This window comes from Orbicella franksi, chromosome 12 (genome assembly GCF_964199315.1).
Source record: "Orbicella franksi chromosome 12, jaOrbFran1.1, whole genome shotgun sequence".
Lineage (NCBI taxonomy): Eukaryota > Metazoa > Cnidaria > Anthozoa > Scleractinia > Merulinidae > Orbicella > Orbicella franksi.
This window is the reverse complement of record NC_138156.1, coordinates 23,530,287-23,553,761: the sequence shown is the minus strand read 5'-3', so window position 1 is coordinate 23,553,761 and position 23,475 is coordinate 23,530,287. Positions and strand designations below refer to the sequence as shown.

Below are 23,475 nucleotides of genomic sequence, written 5' to 3'. Positions count from 1 at the left end.
TCGTATTCAATACTCAGTGAAACACTCTGAAGGTCAGACTGCGCGCGAATAAAATTTTCTTGGATCCTTTTTTTCCTGATAACTAATTACACGCATTTTAGGCATCCTGCTGGTGAACTTTTCGTAAATTTGAAATGTAGCGGAAGATAGTGATTAAGCAACTGAGCACTCAGCTTTCCTATAAGTACAAAGCCAAATACGAACTACTGTTATGCTTCAAATTTTATCCTGATTATTTGTGTCGGTATAGAGCATATAGAGTATAGAAGCTGGTAGGTTATAACTTTAAGAAAATGGTTATGTGTTTGTTTAAAACTTCACATACAGTTCCAAGTTATTGCGTATTAGTCAAATTAAAACTTTGCTTCATTGGTCAACAGATGCAATAACTTGATTAATTGGGCTGCCCTTCAGTTTGGCTGGGGTACAGTGGGGCTACTCCAGAGAGACATTTCTCTCCACAAATGTCAGATCTGGCAAAGGACGCTACATTCACCAATTATGTAGTCTCCACCATGGTGAATAAATTAAGTAAGTGAAAGCAACATTGTAGTTTAAACGATTGTTGACTTAGAGAGTATTTGATAACGTATCTTTGGTGTTGACAATATTTGAATAACAGGCAAAACACAGATGGCAGAAGAGGCTGCAACGAAGTCGCAGAAAGAAGGAAAGCAAAAGAGGAAGAGAAAATCTCAGAAATCAGGTATTTATGTCTGAAATTATTCAGCTAACTTTTAAAGTCCAGCTCATAAGTGCCTTACATTGAAAGCACATTCGCAGAAAATTACTAACCTAAACGTGTGAACAATTTATTTCAAAATTGACCAAAGTTACTCGCAGAAGTTGTTCTAGTACATTGTTCCGATTTGATAGCGTTTTTTTCTTGCAGTTGATTTACATTTGGAAAGCCTGAAATGCGACTAAGAAATAAATTAAACAATCTGGGTTGGTACACTGGCACTTTACCTTACATATTAACAAAAGAAGATTGAATTCTCTATAAGCCATATTAGTATCGTTAATTTGGATGAAGCATTGATTTGTTAATTTCAAGAAATTTTATTCGTCCATTTAGGTTCAGACAGTAATCCAGGAAATGAATCTGGCACGCCACGTCACAAGGAACCCAACACTTCCACTGTTGGTAGTGAAGGTATGTTTCATTCATATGCATGGCCATACAAAAAAAAAACAAAAGGAAAAAACTATTCCATAGACAGAACGACAATAGAATTGGTATTTGATGTGGAAACACGTCATACTTATCGTGTTGTTTGTAACTTCATAACTTTGTAACGAAATTTTTTGACTTAATCTTTTTTTTTTTCTTGTAATCTGGTTGGTTTGTCAGAGTTAATGTGACACCAATAGGAAACTACTGTCTTTTTCTGTAGCTATACCTAGCATTTTTTTTGAGAAATTCACTCATTTCAATTCATACTTTTTTTGCCGGTTTAGGCGATGAGGTAGAACTTTTAGATAAAAGCAAGAGGCTGGTTTGTCGAGGAGTTTTGACTGCCCAAACGCAAGTACATGGTCGTGCACTTAACACAGATTGGGTCGCGGTAATGGTTCAGGAAGTGGTTTCAAAAGGCAAAGTGGAACCATGGCCGGAATTCCCCACACATTCTGGAGAAGTGGAAGAGGGAAGTTTCGTTGCCTGGCCGACAACGCATACTAGAACCCAACAAAGTGCCCCCATTGCCCCTAGACCAAACTTATCAGAGCAGGAGGTTTTAAAGGATGCCCTGCATCCAGACCAGTTTGTCTCTCCCGGGACAATAATGTCCAGGGATAGAAAGTTACGAAGTAGGAAGTAGGATATCAGCTTAAACCCGTGCCAAACAAGGATGACAGTTGATGAGAGTTGACTCTCGTGAGAGTGTTTGCCAACTCTCATGGACTATCATCAACTTGGTCCAAAGCAGTGAAAACTCTCCTCTCATCCAGTCTTATGAAAAATTTGAGCACTATCGAAGTTGATGATAGCCTACGAGATCCCGATACTATAAGAGTTGGTGAGAGTGTATTAGAGTTTCAGGCCAAACGAGAACGATATTGTGATCATGAACTGTCGTCAACTCTCATCCTCGTTTTGCACGGGCTTTTACAGTAAAGTTAAGGAACCACGACGAGAACGTCAACGAAAACTCGCATTTGGAGACTAACTATTCTTTCTGAAAATTTCGTCAGGACTGTTACAACTATTTCAATTTATAAAATGTGGCTGACGATGATTTGATCATTTACGTTGTTAATTTGTACAGAACGGAAAGCTGAACTGAATGGTATCGATAATTTATGAAAGTGTTAAACCATGTAGTCTTGAAGAAACTCATACTAATAAGGGGACACAGACCAGTACAAAATACAGAAGTGAGAAGACTAAAATATCTACACTATAATATGAACAATACAAAATGCAGTCTAAAATATCTTTAATATAACGCTATAAATAATGTATCCATAGCTAGATCTTTGCACACGAATGCGCCTTATAAACTAATTAAGTGTATTGGCTGATCCGTCATCCCTAGACAGTTTTCCCCATAATTTGGGTTCTAAATATCGCAGTTATTGCCTACCGTACGTTACAGAGTTATACCTAGGAGTGAAAAAATCAGATTACCTCAAATTGTACCTGGAGGTATGTTCATTAAAAATATTGCAAACAGTAATCGTGCATAGGACATGTTTAACTTTAAATATAAGAAGACAAATGTCCTGCAAACGTCTGTTATCAAGGTTGGCAGCTTGGTCCCTTCCATTATTTGAGAATAACTAGCTTTTTTTTCATTGTACACCGTGACTGCCCTCAAACCTCTTTCTTGTAATCGTTCAAATTTGCGCAAGTCACTAGCTCTACAAAAATGCCACACTAGCTGTCAGTGTCTAGGGTAAGGTAACACAGCTGTCTTATATAGTTGGAGTTTAGCCTTAATTCCTAAGATTCCTAAGTCGCATGAAGACAGCAATTCTTTGACTGGCCTTCTTGCACGCTGAGTTTACATGTTCAGAAAAATTTAATCTGGAATCTATTGTTAGCCCTAAAAGTTTGAGAGTTTCCGCGGTCTTAAATTCCTGCTTATTTATGCAGATCACTGCAGTTGCGCTTTGAGAGCAAGCTGCCTTCGTGCTGTAACCGATTTTCAATGCATAGTATTTCTTAAGGTTGCAAGCCAGTGGATTAGACTCGTACCGCCTGGTTGCCTGATCCGCACTTGTACTTAGCGGACCTCCTCCTGATCACGAGGAGGTCACATCCACGCTAAGTACAAGTGCGGATCAGACAACCAGGCGGTACGAGTCTAATCTACAGACCAGAAGTCAGTTTATAGTTGTTTCTTTCCTTGATTCTAAGTGCTCTTAGTTAACTTTCCCGCGCTTAAAAGCGCGGGAAAACGATGGAGATGGAGCCGTGGAGTTGCCAGGTGTTAGACTCACGTGATCCAGCGAACGAAGATTCCACGAAGCCCCGAAATCAAATCGTTCAAAATTCGGCCAAAGTGATTTGATGTTGGACAAGCATCCACGATGGTACATGTAGGAGATTTTTACACGACGTATCTATGCACGATAAAAAGTATACGCGGGCTTTGACGAGATAAAAGAAAGGAGAATAACTGCGCATGGCCGGGGATATTCGTTTCAGCAATTCTTTATTTCGTTCAAAGGCACAAGGTAAGGCTCCTTGGCTTAGCAATTAAAAATCCCACTTAAGACAAATGAAGTTGAAGACATAAAAAAGTAAAACCTTTCAAGCACAAGTGTCACGGAGTTTGGCTACCCCCCCCCCCCCCTACTGGGTGGGATACTAGTCCATTGCAGGGGTACCCCCCAGCATTCTGTAAGGTTGCTCCGATATTCAAACTGTCTTGCTGAGAACATTTCCATGTAGTTCTTATTCTAATAAACCCGCTGATCGATTGTTAAAATCAAACCTTGATAAAAGTAGGGTTGATATCACATTTCACATCACATTTTTTGCTGTACATCGTAACCAAACAAACTTGTTGGATCAACCTTATCATAACTGTTGAGAGTCCACTGAGTGTTGCTACCTACAGTAGGCCTCCAGGGGCTTCTAATTCACAAAAAAAGAGAAAGAAACACTCTTGCATGCCTTGCTTGCCTATGTTTTCTTCTTGGAACACAAGCTTTTGTCAGGATAACCCAAGAATGGGCTCTAACACTTTCAGTGGTGATCTTTACATACTCGATGTGACAACTTTGGGCCTGGAATCAGTCGAAGAATCCGTCTCCCAGCTGTCAACCACAATACAATCACTTTTTTTTTTTAGAATGAAATGCTGTCACACTTATAAAATTCGAAGAAATTCTTGATCGTTAGAGCAAGCCCAGTTCTCCTATAATACTGAACAAACAGCTTTTTAAAGAAGAATGGGGAGCTAGACATTTCACAGAATCCCAGGTTAGAGTATAGATAACTTCCAATGTTTGTGGTTAGTGAAATTGACCAACAGCTACAAACGTTTGACTTTATTTGTAGTTTTTTTTTTTTTTGCCTCATTTAATTTCAGTTATCAGCTCTATATGGTTTGTTTTCATCGAGTAAATTACTTTTTTTTTTTCATCAATTTATCCTTAGTCAATTGAGATAATAAAAAAGAAGTTGAATAACCTGGTTGAAATCTGAAATTATCTGAGATCCCAAATAAAGTACAACAAGGCCTGAAGACATGATCTTGATTTTTGCAACACTTCGAAACAAATCAGCCCAATAAACCACACAAAAAAATGTTTTCTGAAGCATTTTACTTTTAAAATACCTACCATTCAATTGCATTCAATTGGTCAATTGCAATTTTCAAAGGAAAAAACATATCAATTTGTAACAACCTGTATCAGATATACCAGTGTCTTTATTTATGACGAAATTTTCTGGTATTACAACTATGTTGTCAGTCATTCTTCAAAAAAATCGACTCTACATCCAATCTTATTGGTAGAGGCTCACTTCTAAAATAATTCGCGCAGTATCATTAATAAATAAAATTCATGTCGAAGATAAAATTCTACAATATATTAGACAGTCCATAAAAAAAGCATTCTGTTCTTCTTACAAGTAAATTTCGATACAGCTCGTTCCAGGTTCTCCGCAGTGCCAAGAAGGCTTGCCTATGAATAAAATAGGCAACATTCACTTTAACCAGGTGATTTTTTTTAGAATGGAGCACAAGATCTCTGAAGGGGCAAAATAGTTTGCTGATACCGTTGACTGTATGGCTTTTATGGAAACAATCTTAGTGGCTATCGTAAAGATAGCTATACTCTGTGCGAAAAAAAGTTAAAGAAAAACGGAAGCTGGCCTTCGCTTCCCGTTTTCGTTTTGGCCTTGTCAACCACCTTCATTAGAGAGCCTCGAATGAGCTTTTTCACCTGAATAATAATGACAAAAAAAAAATCATATGTACTAAGATCGTGTTCCATTGGGTTCAACCGTTTCTGGTTGTTTGGGGTTTTTTTGCGTTGTATTGGGGAAAACCCGTTTTCGGTTGGTTTGGTTTATCAACTTTTTTAACCGGCCTGAAACCAGGTTGAAACGGTTGAAAAAGCGCTTGCGTGATTACGTCGCGTTATTGTAGCTCGCTGAAGATTATTCCCAGGAGTTACCGCGTTTTAACCGAACCGTATCAACCCAAACCGCGTACCGGTTGCGGTTGAAACGGTTGATCCAAGTGGAACACGACCTAAGTTAAGTGGTTTACATTAGTTCACTATCACGTCTGGTTTTATCTGTATGTCTTCTTTAGTAAGTCTCAGTCCTTTTCTACTGCGCGGTCTGATGGGTGTTTTCTTGAGGCTCTGGGTCAGCGGACGTGGCTTGTAATACAGTGGCGATGGATCCCCGATTGAGCCGTCGGTGTCGGACTTTGCAATGTGCGAAGCTGAAGTGATTCTAACCAGCGGTAACGGCATCGACAGCTGAGCACCTGAATAACAGAAGTCAAAACTGTGCGTTAAGCGACCGTAGATAGAAAGATGAACTTTATTTACCTTTTAAATAGTCAAGCAAGAAAGATAGCCAAAGGACTCCTATCGTGAAACTTCTATCGCAAAATCATTGTTGGGAGTTTCGCGTACACACGTAGATCCGGCCACGCGCGAAAACTTACATTGAGCCAGTCTGTACACAGACGTTAATTTTTGGGGGAGTGTGTTTTTTTCTCGTACGTGCGGAAGCGGCCTTTTCTTTGGGCCACCCCCTTGCGTTCGGGCTTTTTCAAATCCCCTGCAGCTTACACTTCGACGAACTCAAGACAAAACAGAGGGTCTGTGGACAGCCCAACATCGAGCTCATCTCAATCTTACCTTCAGGAGAATTTGTAAAGTCTTTCAGAGATTTGGATGTAAGTAAAGAGGTCCCTTCTTGGTGGCTTTGTTTGCCGGACGGCGTGTTTCGTGGTTGGAAGTCGATGTTACTCAAAACGCTATAGTCACTGATACAGGAAATGGCGTCCAATGGAACGCGTTTCTTCCCAGCGGATTTTGGCGGCTGTTTGCCCGGCAGAAGTCGCTTCGAACTGCTAGAGCGCTGCGGTAACAGCTTCCCTTCGTTCAAAGGTTGTAGAGTCTCAGGTGAAGCTATAGGAATAACTTGAATCTCGGAACTTTTCCTCTCGTTTTTCTGTTCGACTTGGGTATCCTTTAAAGCGGGAATTTTTTCGTCTCCTTTTTCTAGGCCTTTCTCGTCCTTGCCCATCGTTGCCATACTTATTTTCTCGTCTTTACGAGACAACGCCAGTGACACGCCTGAATTACGGCGCGTAATGGCGGACTGAGTCGAGGATACACCAGAACCGCGCCTGACCAAGGTTGGAGACAGCTGACCAACTACGTTCTTTTTCATGCTTCCGAGTTTTGCTTGGAGAATCTGAGAAGAGCCTGAAAAATTAATATCATAGTATCAGGTTGAGGTAACAAATAAAGGGAAGGAATTATAGATTTTAAATTCGATAACTGACACGGGCTGGCTAGTTTATATATTTGCGCTTTTGCTCTTGAACAATTCAAATCCTATTTGAAAGGCGTTTCTTTTTTTCTGAGGGCTTCATTCATCTCATCAGCAGAGGCGTCCAGGATTTGAACCGAAAAATTCCATATTGATGACGTAACTGTACAAAAGTCGGTGCGGTTTCTGATTGGTGCCTACGCGAGGCTCGTTTATGAATTTTGGCGCGCAAGTACTAGCCAATCAGAGACACTTAACGATCTCTGTAGCGCTACGTCATCAGAATGGAATGTTTTCGCTACGAACGGAATGAACACGAGATGTGAAACGCCTGTCTTACACGGAAAATGGAATACTACCCGGCTTTCTTCTTCAATTCAATTGTATCTAAATGTATGTCGTTGGAACTCAACATTTTGCTGTGTTTTGCCGTTTAGTTATTCTCACCTTCACTACTTTTCTTGTCACTTGCTGTGTCAGAGACTAAGAAAAAAAAATTAAAAAACACTTCAAACGTTTTTTTGTTGCCATCACTGGAGGCTCTTGCTTTTTAATTAAGAGGGATCCAATAATTCAAATTCCGAGGCAAGCTGAGCGAGAAGCAGACAGCGTTTGTTTAACAATTTATTGACAGATACCCTCTGGTCATTCCAGTGCTTACAACAGTACATCAAAGCTTTCCAAACTCAAATTTCTCTTTACAATACCAACACACTATCAAGTAAACAGGGAAAGAGAAAAGAGAACTCACCAACTAGGAATATGGCAAATATCATAAAATTCTCAGAACTGACGATAAGAATAGTTTATACAAATCGAAAGGAAGAATTTAAATTTTGAAATTGGGACTGAAAGGGTGGATGATTATTTCATACCTTTCTTTCCCAAAGTGGAAGATTTCGCCATTGAGACGCGCGAGCGTCTGCTCTTTGTTTCCTCTACAAAAAATAACAAAGACGCGATCAGTAATGTGGATAATATCACCTCTTAAAATCCATTAAATTTTTTCGCTCGCACGCGATTGGTCAAAACTGGTCAATATCCGAGTGATATTCCCTAATTTTCAATTTGCGAAAAATATTTGAAGGATAATAATTACAATAGCCCTCATTTGACTTTAAATATTTGTCCTTGGACGTTATCTGTTCCTCGAAGGTCACAGTTTTCCTGTCGTTTCGCTCTCGGAAAACTGTTCGCTTCTCGGAAGAGATAATGTCCACGAACAAATATCCCAGCATATTTTCGCGCATATATATATCTCTTTTTTTATCTCCCATGTTACATTGTCTATCTCGTATCTCGCATTTTCTTTTTCACATCTACCACTTTTCTATCTCGCACCTCGCATTCTTTTTATGTCGCATCTCGAATTTTCTAATTGTATCTCGCATTTTTTGTTTCATCTAGTGTCTCGAGTTTTCTACAAATTCCACAGAAGTCTGATTGAACATTTCATATGTGCACGAAAAACTTTCTCCTCTTCTCTTTCTTCGAATTAAGAGCATAGAAAACAAATCAACTGGGGCGCACCTTTCTCCTCGACAAGTTCTTCTTCTGGGATGATAATTCCTTGTCCTCTGAGGCGCTTTATGTGTTCTTGTCTCTCCTGTTCTACTAAGTGCTTTGAGTAAACCCAAGAGCGCAGGTCATCTTCCTCAGAGTAAAAAATAGAAGCCGTCTCCATACTGAACAAACTGTAAACACAATAGCAGCAAGGATAAGCGACGAAGTAGATCAAGAGGAAACACCTCTTTAGGATAGTTACAAGCTAGATTAGCTGTAATTGCGGTAAGCCTAAAATACAAAAAGCTACAAGTGAACTAGGTGAGAACCTTATGCCCTGTCCAAACGGGAAATGTTTGGCGACCCAACACGATTAAACATTGTTTGGTGACCAAACATTTTCCCATTCAGTTGGACATCTTGTGTGATCGTAATTGAACGTGTTTGATAAAATTTGAAAGTCGACATTCACAAACATTTGGTCAAACACTGTAAAACATTTTGTTCGTTTGGACGGTGATCAAACATGTTTGACACCGTATGGCCACTCAGTGCAACATCAACATGTTTGGTCACCAAACAAAGTTTGATTGTGTTTGGTCGCCACACTTATCCCATTTGGACAGGACTTTACTCTAACCTTGCCCTATTCGTAAATTAAAAAAAAAAAAATGCAACATCACTTTACGTAACTGAGTGTTCGTTTTCGACGCTGTAAATTTCGCGTGCTTTCCATCTTCAATCTTCTGAACATCTTTCCAATTTTTCTTTTCTTTTCTTTTCTTTTTCGGGAGACAAGTCGCACGGAAATTGCATTTTGAAAAGGGACCTTAAGCACACCACGACGGCAACGAGAATACAACAAACAAACGTTTTAATGGGCAAAACAATGGCTGTTCACGTGCGTTGTAAATCTTTGTAAATTTCGTTGCCGTCTTATGCAAAACAACAACGTGAAATGACCAAATTCTGGGCATTTTGGATGTCTGGCGTCACAGATTTAGCTTGAGCAAGTTCTGAAACCGATCGGTCCACTAAATAGAATCTGATCTAGATATATCTGCTAATAATTTGACTTTTGGGACATAATTTTGTTTGCAGTGTGTAATTTTTGAACTATCGACACCGTGCCACACAGCCCACGGACCTATTTGGAACACCGATATTAGTTATAATCCAGTAACTATACTTATTCACTGACCTCGCGAGATCTTCAATGCGCTTCTTTTCCCGTTCTTCCTTTTCTTTCTTCTTTCTCTCGGCGCTCAGTCGCGCCATCCTCCGGCGCTCACTGGCTTCTTTCTTGGACTTGCTGTCAGCCCGGTGTCTTCGAAGCATTTCGGCAAAGTGTTCCCGCGGGTCTTCGCCCTCGGGTATCTTACTCCGGTGGGTCACGAACTCCTTCCAGTGGTTAAACAAAACTCGAAACACGGTCATCTGAAAGGGAGCGAAGATAACTGAACGCACGTTCAATGCTTGCAGAGCGGACATTGCTATTCACGTATTTTCGGCGTGCGTTTTTAGAGAAGTTTAAAACAGTAAGTGACCACAGGAAACCCAAAAATGGTGGTTTGATTTGTAGAACAGGGATTAATATTTGTTAACTTTCTGAGGGCTTCGGTCAAAAGAAGCAAATCAAACCGAAAGAACTGTGGCAGGCAGAGGTTAATTGCTAGAAAACCAATGTGGAGCTTGGCATCTCTGCCTTTCGCAGTTCTCGCATTTTGATTTGCCATTTGAAACGAGAGTGATCAGTAAGTTGTCAAAAAGATGTCATGAAGATGTCAAAACTTGATCAAAAACATTACATGTATCAAGCTGCAAGAGCAAAGCGATCTTCACCGGCTTACATGACGTTTTATTTCGGACATTTAATTTTCGGACACTTTCTATTTCATGATTTCGGACAATTTTCGGACAACAATTTCGGACACTTTGCTGGAACATAGCTGTAAAAATACTGTAAATATTTCGGTCGCTTAAAAAGTTAGGACGGTTTTATTATCGGACATACTTTTTTGTCCGAAATTAAAATCGTCCAAAATTTTTTGCAAGTAATGTACTCGTTAGCAAAAAAGCTCTTGTGTTTGTTTGTTCCAAATTTCCTACTTGTATGCATTAAGCAAACTCTGTTACAGTGCTCTCTCTACAGGACAGAGGAGCATATACTGGTTTGATTCCGTTACCTGTGCTTCTCTGAACACATACGGGTGTAGCGAGGGACTCCTCCCTGACAGTCTCTCCATCAATTTGTCCGCCATCTCAATAGGAATATCGATCTGTAATTCAGGAGCAATCGCCGAGTTCAGGAAGCAGTCCACAATGGTCTGTACTTTACGCTGGATCAACGCTGGTTGGGCATGTGCGTGACACAAATCCTGTTAAATATGAGAAAAAATGCTTATGGTTTGCGTGACGCAACATCGTGACTATTGACGATGTACTACCAAGCTAAATGTACGTTAAAAACGGTGCAACTTATTTGTTTTTACTAAAGTAGATACAACAAGCTATTTCTTTCAGGTTTTTCTTCCACTGGGGGGCAATTTCTTACACTAATAATTAAGTATACCATAACTGTACTTCTTTTAAGCCACCTGCCCGAGAGTAATGGGCATTTTGCATCAAACGGTCACATGATACAAAATCAACCATGCTGGATAGCCTGCAGTGCAGGTGTATTTCTGCCGTGCGAGTGCACATTTCCCTATTAGGACGCCATCTTTCGCAACTGTGGAGGATTAGGGCGAGGGAAAAATTTGCCGCGGGACCCCCCGCGCTCTGCCCCAACCTTCTGCCGGTCAACCATCCAATTACAATCCAAGATGACGGCATCAAAAACCTGGTCTATTGAGCGTTCCGTTACAAAATAACGCTTGCACTGTAGGCTAAAAAAAAAATTAGAGCCTCCAAATTCCAAGAGAAAGCGGTTTCAATCTGCCAAGCTTGACTTTTCGTTGTCTTTGGTGTTCCTGCGCTTGCCCTTCAGCATCGCAGATTTTAAGGCACATAAGGTATCTTTACCTTGAACTTCTGCACCTCAAGCCAGAAGTGAACATTACTCTCCAGCGTGTCACCTTTCACTGCCACAAACGCAGTAAACTCGCTACAGCTGCTGGGATTGAGAAGTGTTTGACGTAACGCCACCACGTCACGTGACGATGAGACCCATCTGCTATTCAGAATCTTCAATGGAGAAACAAGACACTTTAATTGGAATGCTGTGTTAGAATAATGTAGCTTTTCCAGGCAGAAAGGACAGATTTCATGAAAATTGTACCCCGATCGTCGAGGGCCCGAGCAAAATAACAATACATACAAAAACAAAAGAGGTAAAACGAAACAGCTGTGGTACACTAGGAGATGGGTTACAAAGGACATGGGGGGGGGGGGGGGGGGGCGTCATTACTGCGCCTTAACTTCATTCGAAGCAGGTTTACCACTCACATATGCATAGTTTTACCTTCCAAGCAGCTTCGCTTCTCTGTAGCCGTCTCTTTAGCATGATATCCTCCACCATTTCTGGCACACCAGCCGTGCGCGGTTTTTGTCTTTCTAAGAACTCTGTCGTTTGTTTGAACAACATCAACCAACGGCGCTCAATTCGCGCGCGAACGAACTTTTGGCTTTCAAGAATGACGGGAGACTGGGGTCTCTCTTTGATGGGACGGCCTCCATTTAAGTTCATTATCTACAGAGATAATAGAAAATCAATGTAATTGCCACTTAACGGGAAGATAATGCGTTCTTGCTAATTATAAACATAGTAAAACCAAAACTACAGCAAACTAAACTTTCCAATCGCGAGAAACTTACTAAGTTTCTTCCCTCTCTGGTAGCAGGGCTGTCAGGTCCAAAGAAGTATTTTTTACCCAGCCAGCTGTCACGAATCTCTCTAGCTTTCTTGTCCCGCTTCTCTGCCATGAAGCGGGGAACACGGTGAAATGTTTCCATGTCTGTCCAAGCCATCAAATCTTTGATACCTACAACATGCGAAGGTGTTAATTGTTTTTTTTCTGTTTGCTGTTTTCTTATTTATTTTTTCTTATTTTTTTTTTACAAAGAGATGTACAAGAACGAATTTAATAAACTTTTGAAGAGTAGTTTTGCTCTTACTCTCACATGATTCTCGATAGCCTATCCCAAGCTCTCGGTTAGTGTGGAAGATCGAAAATGCGGATGAGCGACGAGCGGGTCTGGGAGAGAAAAGGGAGAAAACCTCTTTTTTTTCTCTCCCAGACCCTGCTCGTCGACCGGCCGCTTTTTCGATCGTCCCCACTGACCGAGAGCGTCGAACAGGTTAGATTCACAAGTGCTTATCACAAATATCACTGCGGCATAAATTGTCGAAGGAACATTGGTAACCTCCATGATATGGAAACCTCTATGTTACGTTTGGAACCTCGTTTCCATGGTTTCTCTTTTTCTCGAGAGACCCTGGGAACAAGGTTGCATTTTACGGAGAGGTCACTTGGTCCCACCAGCCGACGAAATTCATATAACCTTTACTAATATGGACACTTCCACAATACGGACGCTCAGGTCTGGCTAGTCACAGCTGTCTTGTATTCTATTGGGCGGCAGCGTGGCCGAGTGGTTAGGGCGCTGGACTTAAACCCGGAAGTCACGGGTTCAAGTCCCGCTCTGACCACTAAGCTGGAGTTGCTTCTTGGTAGGACCTTAGTTCAACTCCTCGGCCATGCGTGTAAATAGCCAACTGGTCTGTCTCCCGTCAGTTGGGATTTTTAAGCCTTTTATGTTAACTTGAAATGTTTCTTTCTTTCTTTTCAAGTAGCAGTCCTGAAAACTAGCTAGTTGTAACTAAGCGAATCGACCACCCATAAACATTCATCATTACACAATTTTTTATTTAACATCTCCCTTTACCTCTAGCATGCTTCTTGTTGAGAAATTCTTTGAAATGTTCTACTTCGTCTCTGTTTCTAATGAGCGCTTCGAAAGTGATTCCGTCCTTGGGTACAGGAGCGGGTCTGTTGGCTTCTTCTACTGAAATCCTTTCTTTCTCGTGATCATCTTCGGCATTACCAAGCTGAGAAAGAACATGGGATTCGTGATAACCATTCCCTATGCCTCACAATCAGTAAGAGGAAAAAAGACGGACTTTCGATCCATGTGTTCTTCCTACATTTGAAGCGGTTTATTACTGCGCCTTTCAATAACATGCGGGCTCTAAAATTCAAAGCTCAACCGACAAACGCGTTTTTCGTTACCGTCAATCAAATGTTCGGCGGTTCCTCTTAGCTTGACATTCCTTTCGCACACATATTAACCCATTCCACTTTCTTTTATTTAGACACTTAGACTTACATTTAGGCTTGTATCTAGAAAGTAACTTTGTCTCTTACCCCGCCATGAGTCTGAATAACACTTTGTCTCATTCTAGTCATCAGTTTGATTTCAATATGCCTCAACCTTTGTTCAGTGGGTACCTAGTGTGTGAAGGGAAAAAAAGGTTCAAGTCTCTTCCAGAAGACAAGACTAAGCAGCTTTATATGATAGAAAATTTAGGGTTAAAATCTCACCTCATGCCCATACGATTCTTTTTCGTGCGCGATAAGCAGATTCCAGGGTTCCAAAAGCGAGTGTAGAACATGCTCCTCGACGGCATCAAAGAGCTCCTCATACGGGGGCTCCAGTTCTTTATGGACTTGCAGCTGAATGTCCCTGTGCACGTGAACATCCTGTGCGCTTCCGGACACCACAAAATTAGCATACATTGTCTGTGGAACACACACAAAATGAGCCTTGATATCTTCAATGAACGTCAGTCATTCGCCATTTTTAATAGTGTTTAGCATTTGTCCAGAGTGTACTTAAAAAAGTTCTTTAATCAGAACGCTCAAAGGTGTAAACTAATATTAGAGTCTCCTACCTTTTAGAGAAATTTTACGAATTGGTTTTACGGGCTAACTAGCCCAAGAAAATTTCGAGTTTTGTATTGCGAATATATCTTTTTCTTACAAAGACGAGTTAATTTTTTGATGGAATTTAAAAATTGAGAAAATGAGAGGACACAAAACGTTCATACGTACCCGCGCCTTTCTAGATAGTAGAGAAGGATTAAGCGAGTCAGCGAAGAAATATGCGTTGTACTCTTGGAGGGATTTCCAAAACGCCAGGCAGTTCATCCATAACTACAGTGAAACAACAAAATCAGCAAAAGTTACAGAAAAACGAAAAAAAAGCTAGTGACCCCCTTTCCTCATCTTTCTTGGGGGAATGGTTAGAAACTGCGATTTCATCCAGGGACTGAAAAGTTAAAAACACATTAACGTGCTGTGTGCAAGCTTTCATTTGAATGGTCACACCCTAGGGTTTGATCAACAGACTTAAAAGTTAAAACCACCTTGCACAGTATAATAAACAGTACCACATGAACATACCGTTCATTAGCTTTCGTTTGAATGATCACACACTAGGGTTTTATCCACAGACTGAAAAAAGCACCGTCACTTTGTACAGCATAATAAACAGTACCAAACAAAGAAACTGCCCAGTTGCTGTCAGACAATTGGTTTTAATCCACAATTTGACTCCTTCATCAACTGCTGGTCTACAGTACCTCATTTCCTGAGTTTTGTAAAAACGCGTTGAAGTAGTTCCCAGTCTGCCGTTCATAAATCAGTCCTTGGATTAACGTATCCAACATGGCGCCAGACTTGGACCCAGTCTCCTCGACAGAAGTCGGCGTGGAACCGTCAACGAATACTGCAGTTCGGTGTAACATCCTATGGAGGTTTGTGTAAATAAAAAAAAAAAACGGGAAAAAATTATTTTTTGTGATTCATCGCGGTGAAACTGAAAGAACTTGGAATAATGAGCAATTGAGATGAGAGGAAGCTGTATCGAGGACGACATAACCTTCCTCTAACAATTATGTCATTTACCTCATCATTCTCTGAATCTTACTATCAGGGGAGGGGACAGGGTTGATAAACAGCCTAACGGTAGGTAGGTAGTCTGGCTCCGGTTCATCAGGAAAGGAAGGCGCTGGAGGCTGCTCGAACCCATAGCCTGTCTTCACAGGGGCAATCATGTTCTAAAAAAAAAAAGGAAATTGGAAAACATTTGAAGGATAACTGCGGGAACAAATTCAACAAATGGCTTAACTCTCAAAAGTTTCCCTGTGGCTCAGTGGTAGAATGTCCACCAACGTACAGAAGCTGTCATGTTCGACTTGCTTAAAGTGCCGATAATGCTATCCATCGGACGAGTAGCTTTCCAGGACTTCGAAAAATGGTGCGTGTACATTGACTTAAGGACAAAACAGAATTATTGCCAAAAAGTAAAGATGAAAAGAGGAGAAAGAAAGATTGCCCACCACCGCACTCACAAAAAATAACTAGAACACAGCCAGATAACAAAATATGAAGCATTAAATAAGATGGTCCGCGCCTGTTTCCAATCCCCTCTCCTTGGTGCCTACCTGCAGTTGTTTTGTGTTTGCATTTGTATGCATGTACTTGGTAGCTTGAAGTAGCCTCGGATGAGCAGACTTGGCGCGTACTTGAAGCCGGGAAGTCTGGTGCTGAATGCCCGTCTTCTGGGCACCACTAGTTTGGGGTCTGGGAGCCATTGTTTTGCTCGGGAGGACCTGGGACAGACCCATGTGAGCGGGAACTTGAGGCAGATTTGCAAGAGCGTTTTCTCGTTTCACGCACGACTTTGGCCTTTCTTTTAACAGCCGGTTGTACTCTAGGTCGCGGCAGTGAGAACGGCGTTGCTGATGCATTGTAAACCGTATACACCTGTAAGACAATGAAAGGCATTGAACAACGTTCTTAGTAAAGTCTGCATACGAGCCAAGTGGCCCATAAGGCCGGCGCTTATCTCCAGTTTCCGTAGCATGAAGCGACGAGGTCTATTTCTACTCCCCCCTGGATGGGATGCTAGTCCATCGCACGGCTACACCCTGCATTAAATTCGCCGGTACCCATTTGTACACCTGGGTGGAGCGAGGCACTGTGTCCTGCCCAAGTACACAACACAATGACCCCGGCCAGAGTTCGAACCCGGACCGCTCGATTGCGAGTCGAGCGCACTAACCATGAGGCCACCGCGAACAAGGTTTGCAAAGGAATTAATTAGCGCCCTTAGCTAGAAGCTGACTTTGAAACGAAAATGAAAACCGAACTTACCAATAACTTAAAAGAGGTTCAAGAACATTAGGCTGAATAACAAATAATCTTTCGTAAGTTAACGTCGATCCATCGACCATGTTCAGTCTTGATTTTGTACCGGCGGAAAACTCGTAAATACCTCCACTTCTCCAAAACTTGTCTCGTAGACACTGCACTAATCTGAAGGCGTCGATGAAAGGAGTTTATCAGTAAAATAATGCAACTATACAGCACAGGAAGCAAAAAGAAAACCCAAGTTATTGGCTTGCCCTTTACAACAAGCTGTAACTACGACGTATTAGTATCACCCAACTAGTGGACTAATGCAAATCCTGCCTTTTAATTGGCTACGAGTAGCGAAATTGGCGTCATCGAGCGTGACGCTTTCTTTCGTTTTATTCCCAAATAGATATTTCCTCAACTTGCATTTGCTAACTTTATTATTGCCTTTTCTGTCCGACTAGTTGGGTGATACTAAAACAATTAGACCCTTCGCCCTCAAGGACCACGGGTCAATAGCCCATTCGCCTTAGCCTCATGGGCTATTTAATAACCCGTAGCCCTTGCGGGCTACGAGTCTAATTGTTAACTAGCCCGAATGATTTTCAGTAGCCCCCGGAAATCTCATCTCTGACATCCTTCAATATGTTATTTGGATTTACTAAAAAATGTCCTCAAAATTTTCCAAGAAACTTCACTTGAAAGTGAAGTATAGCCTCCTCTAGCCCGACTGCAAAATTCACTAGCCACTGGCTATCGGACACAAATTTCTCTGGTAACTACAACCCAAGGGCGGTTTGTTCGAGAGGCGGTTAACGCTAACCCAGGATTAAAAGTTCTTTTTGTATAAAAATGTTTGCACTGCTTATGTCTTGTGTACGTTTTAGATTATTCAGACTCGAAACTGATGGACCAACACTATAAAAGAGAACCTCGCGGCCACAACTGTGCCATAAATCTGGAATCAGAATTCTCGCTAATCCTGGGTTAGCCCAATTGGGCTTTTGAACAACCCAGCCCTGGAATGACCAATTAGGAAATAAGGTGAAAATGGATCCTGGGAGTTACAAACTGGATTGCAAAAGTATTGTACCTGTTTCTCTCGTCGTCATGTTCCAAGTACCTCCCACATTCTACTTCCAACCAGAACTGCAACAGTTTTTCGCCACTCGTCTCCAAAAGAAACTCCTTAAATGAATCGAAACCTTCCTTCATCGCCAAATCGTATGGTTTGTCTTCCATTTCTGACCCGTCCTCGCTGAAAGCCGACTCTGCTTCTCCCGCGTCGAAACCAACCGATGTAGCAGCCGTGCTGCAACGGTGTTTTTTGCCCAACACGCCGCGAATTCCTTGCAGTGTTGTCGCACTTGCTTCCGTTGTGTAACCGCCTTCATCATCATCGTCTTCTTTTGGTTCTTTGTCTTCGACCATGTCTCCGTGGGAATCTTGCACTTCAGATTCGTTGTCCTTCTCCTCTGTTTCTTCTTCGTTATCGTCTTCTTCGCGAATCGAAAACGTGCTTGTTTCAGCTTTAAGTTCAGAGTCATGCTCCAGTTCTGTTGATGTTGATACTCCACGGTTCCCTGTCTCTTCGGCAATGCTTTCATTTTCGGTGCTCTTCTGTATACTGTACTCTTCAACCGAGGTTGTCTCTCCAGTTTCGGAGCTTAAATCTAATAATTTTGACTGTTTTGAATCTTCATCGTTTAAGCTGTTATCTCCTTTAGGCGTATCATCCACAGCCTTAATCGGAACGGCATTCTTCTGTTTTGCAACATTTTTACAATGAAGACAATCTCCCTCGTCAGAAGCACTCGACTTTTCCTCGTCTTCCTGTAATGTTTGAATTTCTTGTTTTTCTTCGTCTTGACCCCCAGCAGCTTCTACCGCGCCAGAATTATCAACAGCGTCTGAAACAGACACACTCGTTTCTTCTGGGTTGGACAAATCTTCAGTTGCCTCAGACAATTCTTCGTGTGGTTCGTCTACGGGAATTGATTCGCTGGTTTCCTCCTTCACAGATTCAGCCGAATCAACAGAGGTGTTAGAAAAAGCATTTCCCCTTTCCATCGCTCCATCATCACTACACATAATTTCCACATTAATACTCGGCACTTTGCCTTCATTTGAGAGCTCCTGTAAACGTTCATCTATTTCACTTACTTGAACCTCATTAACGGGTGGTAACGGCTCTTCACTTATCCCAGTATCATAATTCTTTCGCTCTGTCTCTGCGCTTTCGATTGAAGTGTTCTCTACAATATTGTCACCTTTAGTAACTGGCTTGGATTCCGCGATAGATTCCTCCTCGCTCACAGTTGTAACATTATCTGCCACTTCTTTGCTTGAAGGTAAGTCTTCTTGTTTTACAATTCCTTCCGAGTCCACCAGAGTTTCTTCTTTGTTAGTACACTGACCATTCTCTTTTACTTCCTCCCTTGAGAGAAAATAGTCTTGTTCTAGAGTTATTTGGGATTTCACCATAGACTCTTCTTTGCTAATGTATAGATTGTTACCTTCCAGTTCTTCTCTTGAAGGTAAGTCTTGCTGTTCATCTGAAGCTGGTTCATCAACCAATCTTTCCAGTGGAGGGGAGTTCCCTTTCACTTGCCCGTGCTCAGTAATAAAGCTCAAAGCTGAAGACAAACTGCGCGTCATTTCATCTGCACCTAGAGGATCTTTACTCCTTTCAGAATTCTGATCACTAATATTAAACCCCTCCTGGAGTGAGCCAGTCTGACTACCAGTTTCTAAGACTAACGTGTGACTACCGGCTGAACTAACTCGAGATCTAGGCTCAGGACTCAACGTTTTGTCAGTATTGTCACTAACAAAGCTCAAGCGCGAGGCAGGCCTAGCGTCATTTGGAACAGAAACGTCACTCTCCTGCGCACTGTAGCAGCTAGAGCTTGACCGAGTGTCTGCGGATTCGTCATCTCCCATAATCTGTGGAGTGAGCGGATAGGGCGAGCCACCGCCACTACTGAACAAGCTTGTACGACTTTCAGGACGCTTAAACGACTCATGCCACGCGTCAAATGTTTCTTCAATTGACCTCACGTTCGTAGGAAGATACATATGACCCTCATTGTCGTTCTCAGCCTCTCTATCTGTGGATTGTGCTTCGCCCAAGGAAGGGGTGAGATTGAAACTGACAACGCTTCGACTCCGACCTCCTGGGTGGAAAACATTAGGTTCCTCTACCCCGCTGTCATCATCTTCGTCTGAGCTTTCTGAATAAAGGCCACGAAAGAACGACTCCTGCAAAGGAGAAAGATGAACAAAGATGTTATCTAGCGAATCGATGCTTGAACAGGTACGTGTGGTACATGTACAGTACAACTCGAAGTACTAACATTCCGCGCGCGTTCTTCACATATTTATCAGAGAAGAATGTCTGCGCGCGCGTTGGTAAACGCATTACATTCTTTCATTTTCTGTCAAAATTTCCTCTTGTAAAACACTGTCTAGAAAAAACAAACGGCAACTTGAGCTCCAAGAAAACGTAAATATAAGCAAAAACACCATTCAAAGCATGGGGAATCACAAACATTAGTCAATATTTACTACTGTCTACATAGTTCTTTATTTATTATACAAAAGCACTTTAATTGAAAAACGTATGACAAAGGAGTTCAAATACTGTAAAATTAAAAATGTCATACTAGAAACAAAATAATTTAAACCACAGCAGGGCCTACTGTACGATGATAGGGGATGATGATTACAATGATGACGATAATGATGATGATGATAGTGATGATGATGATGATGACGACGACGACAATAATGATGATGACAAGATATGTCTGACACTCACCTGCACTGCAGACAAGTGCTTGGACAGTTTGTATTCAGCATAAAGTTCACTTCTCAAGAATAGCGGCAGCCTGCACTTCTTTACAAACTCAAGCCCCTGGACTTTATCGAGTATGGTAACATAATAACCTATGCGTGACTGGTTATCAGCCACATTGTATATTGTTCCTTTGAAGTGCGTAAACTGACGGAGCTGAGAGGCAGCCTTTGTATCCCCTTTACCAACATCATCAGCTATCTTTTCAATAAATTCCTCAAAGACTTCAAGCTCACTGTTGTAGTGGAGGCGTGCTGCAAAGCACTACAAGAAAATTTAAATACAAATTAGCTGTGGGGTTAGATTACAGCTGAACTCTCAATGCCCTTACTCACAGACTTCCATTTTAAGTAGAATATTCAAGTAACAGCTGGCTACTAATTTGCAAGTACAGAAGCAGGGGCAGATTTGTAAGGGGGAAAGGTGGTATTGGGTGGCTAGCCACTCCCATTGTGGAGAAGAAAAACAAAAAAATTTGTCTGGACAGGTACCTCATTGTAATTTCTACTTGGTGCCATTGCTTGTGTTTTTTTAGTGAAACGGTTTTCAAATTGGTTCCAATTCTCAAATTGCAACATTTTGGGAGCATGCACCATTTATTTTGCAGCTGCAAGGTACTAGTCAACCCCACCCCTTGGAAAATCCTGGATCTGCCCCTGAGAAGGCACATGTGTGCCACCCCTCCTTTATTTATAAACGCTGGGTCGAACAAACAGACTCAAGTCTAAAGTCAACAAGGATTTAATCATAGGATGCATGCATTCCTTTCGCAGGATCAGGTTCAGAATCAGGATCACTGATCACTCCGATCATGCTGCTTCAAAGGAGCTGATGAATCTATGCTGGGTAAAGATTTGTTGGCTGTTTTGGTGCACCATGATCCAAGTGATCTTGGATCACTGATCCCAATCTGGATCATTCCAAAGGAATGCACCCTTAAATACATGTGGTTCAAACTTTTACTCTGAATTATTTGATCACGAGGATACTGTCACGTGGTATTGAACTCAAGCGTGCTGGATTGGTGCAGTGAAGATGATCTCTCTCTAATCCTTGAGTGATTGGGGGAGGGATGGGGGCAAATCATTTTGAAACCTTCAGGCAGGTGGGTCCTGACAACTACATCTATCGTGTTGTGGTCTAATATTTGAGAAGACAAGAGTTTTTGCTCGTCTGATAAGCGGATGATGTCAAATTTCACAGTCATAGTGTCTATCATGCAGGGGGTTTCAAGAAAGAACATATCAGGAATGTCAAAAAATGTGCTAATGGATCAAACATTGCAAAACATGCGTGGTCATTCGACCATCACATAGATTTTGATAACCCTAGTGTCATTGACAAAGGCTCTTTTTGCATTAGAAAAACTTTGGAGGCTTGGCACACCTGCTACCAAGCATGCTGACAATAAGTCTAAGCCGATTCCAAACCAGTACAGTATTCTTTTTAAACAATAGTCACCTAATTTACACATTTTTACTTTGCTTTTGCTCTTCTTGTTATTTTTATCTCGCCTTTTTTGGCCTATATCTTATCCCTTTGCATTCCATTTTTATCTGTCAAAGGCTGTAGATCAACAGCCAAAAGCTCATGTTCTCTTTGAAACTTTTTAACCAGCGAACGTTTTTATTGTAATTTTTAATTATGTCTTATCCTGGCTGCGCTACAATCTTTAATGGTTTCATTAATGTTTACAGTAATCTAGGCAACTGGTTTAATTTTACAGGCAGACAAAGCTATTAGTCAGAACTGAACTAATCTTTATAACAAAAACTTTTCACCAGATGGTCAAACCAGGTGGTCAAAAACATCCTTACTGCCAGTCAATTTTCTCAGTGTCTGGTCCCTATTGAAACACCTGATCATGTTGTTTTGGCATATAATTAATACACAGGCTCATTTCTGCCACTCTCTTAGGCCTGGCTCCCGAAGGTCCTTCCCTTAGGCGTAGCATATTTTTCCGAACAGTGGCTGGTAATTCAGAGCCTAATAATGATATCATTGATAGACACGAATAATTTTATGAAAACACTTGTCCAACTCTGACGTCCACCTTCAGACTCACTCTATTAGTTACCCCTTGTAAACTCTCTTTTTTGTTGATGCAGCCTTCAAAACAGGTTATATGTTCAATATAGTGCAGCTAGTGTGGGTATGCAGTGTGCTTGAGAATCCAATTTAAAATAGACATTTTCCTTAACTGCATAACTGCAATGAAACTTACCGGTAATGCTAAGAAAGAGTTAAAGAAATCCACAAATCCTTCATCTTCGAGCAATAAATATTCCTGAAAGACAAGAAAGAAGGACGACTATAGGGGGAAGTCCTTAAAACCGTGCAAATTATCTCATGATTCAAAGAGTGTCACGACATCAAAAAAAGGCAGATTTCTTTGCAAAGTTAAAATTGAAAATGCTATGCGAGCTTAAACATCCTCAGATCGAGATAGGTAATTAGTGTATAAAGCAAATGGGCCAGACATTGAAGTTTATTACCTCAAGAAAGTGGTTTCCGTAACACTGTGAACTTATTAAATGCACTTACCAAGTTGCATTCCGTTATTTCGTCGAGATTTTCGCTGGAAGAAGATACTGACATCTTAGCAATCAGATAATGTTCGAAAATATTGTTCACTGGGAATCAAATTGCGAACGTAACCGCAATTTGCATGTGACATCAGCCGATAACATCTTGTTGTTGTTAACGTTTGCTACTTAGCAGCCATTATCAAGGTGAATTTTCGCGGTCGCCCATGATTTTAGGGTTGAAATAGTTTCACTGGATGATTTCTTTACACTTTTTTCATTGCTAGGAAAGTGCGATCGTTAAAGGACCGCAAAACGCGTCGGATAGAACTCATATATTGCAGCCCGATCGCCAGATAAGTCACCGTAAGAAAGTTTGGCTTTCAAGAAGTCGAAGATTTCTTGACCAATCAAAACGCGCGTTTCTGTCGGCCATATTGGTTTAGTTGTTTATGAGTCGTCATGGAAATGATC

At 41.3% G+C, this 23,475-nt stretch overlaps 2 protein-coding genes across 4 annotated transcripts in view; one reads left to right on the top strand and one right to left on the bottom strand.

The window, feature by feature from the left end:
• Positions 1-4,703, top strand: part of LOC145464254 (uncharacterized) — a 6,515-nt gene extending 1,812 nt beyond the window's left edge. The window contains exons 1-4 of one of the 3 annotated variants that reach the window (XM_081448089.1): positions 1-531; positions 623-706; positions 1,079-1,156; positions 1,462-4,703. The exon at positions 1-531 is cut by the window's left edge and continues 7 nt beyond it. In XM_081448089.1, the coding sequence (XP_081304215.1) occupies positions 465-531; positions 623-706; positions 1,079-1,156; positions 1,462-1,823 (591 nt within the window). In that variant the 5' untranslated portion in view covers positions 1-464 and the 3' untranslated portion in view covers positions 1,824-4,703. The remainder of the gene's footprint in view (positions 532-622; positions 707-1,078; positions 1,157-1,461) is intronic. The other 2 variants (XM_081448088.1, XM_081448090.1) reach the window with 2 other exon arrangements.
• A 55-nt stretch (positions 4,704-4,758) lies between these two features.
• LOC145464220 (uncharacterized) lies at positions 4,759-23,366 on the bottom strand. The gene is made up of 22 exons (XM_081448046.1): positions 23,021-23,366; positions 22,701-22,763; positions 20,441-20,740; positions 17,714-19,881; positions 16,639-16,800; positions 15,927-16,248; positions 15,388-15,539; positions 15,063-15,228; positions 14,533-14,634; positions 14,023-14,220; positions 13,846-13,929; positions 13,367-13,529; positions 12,296-12,462; positions 11,943-12,170; positions 11,504-11,665; positions 10,666-10,857; positions 9,681-9,916; positions 8,507-8,670; positions 7,852-7,914; positions 7,424-7,459; positions 6,337-6,909; positions 4,759-5,957 (listed from the first exon to the last, which is right to left on the bottom strand). The coding sequence occupies exons 1-22, from the start codon at positions 23,072-23,074 to the stop codon at positions 5,734-5,736; spliced, it is 5,979 nt and encodes a 1,992-aa protein (XP_081304172.1). The 5' UTR covers positions 23,075-23,366; the 3' UTR covers positions 4,759-5,733.
• Positions 23,367-23,475: the final 109 nt, after the last annotated feature.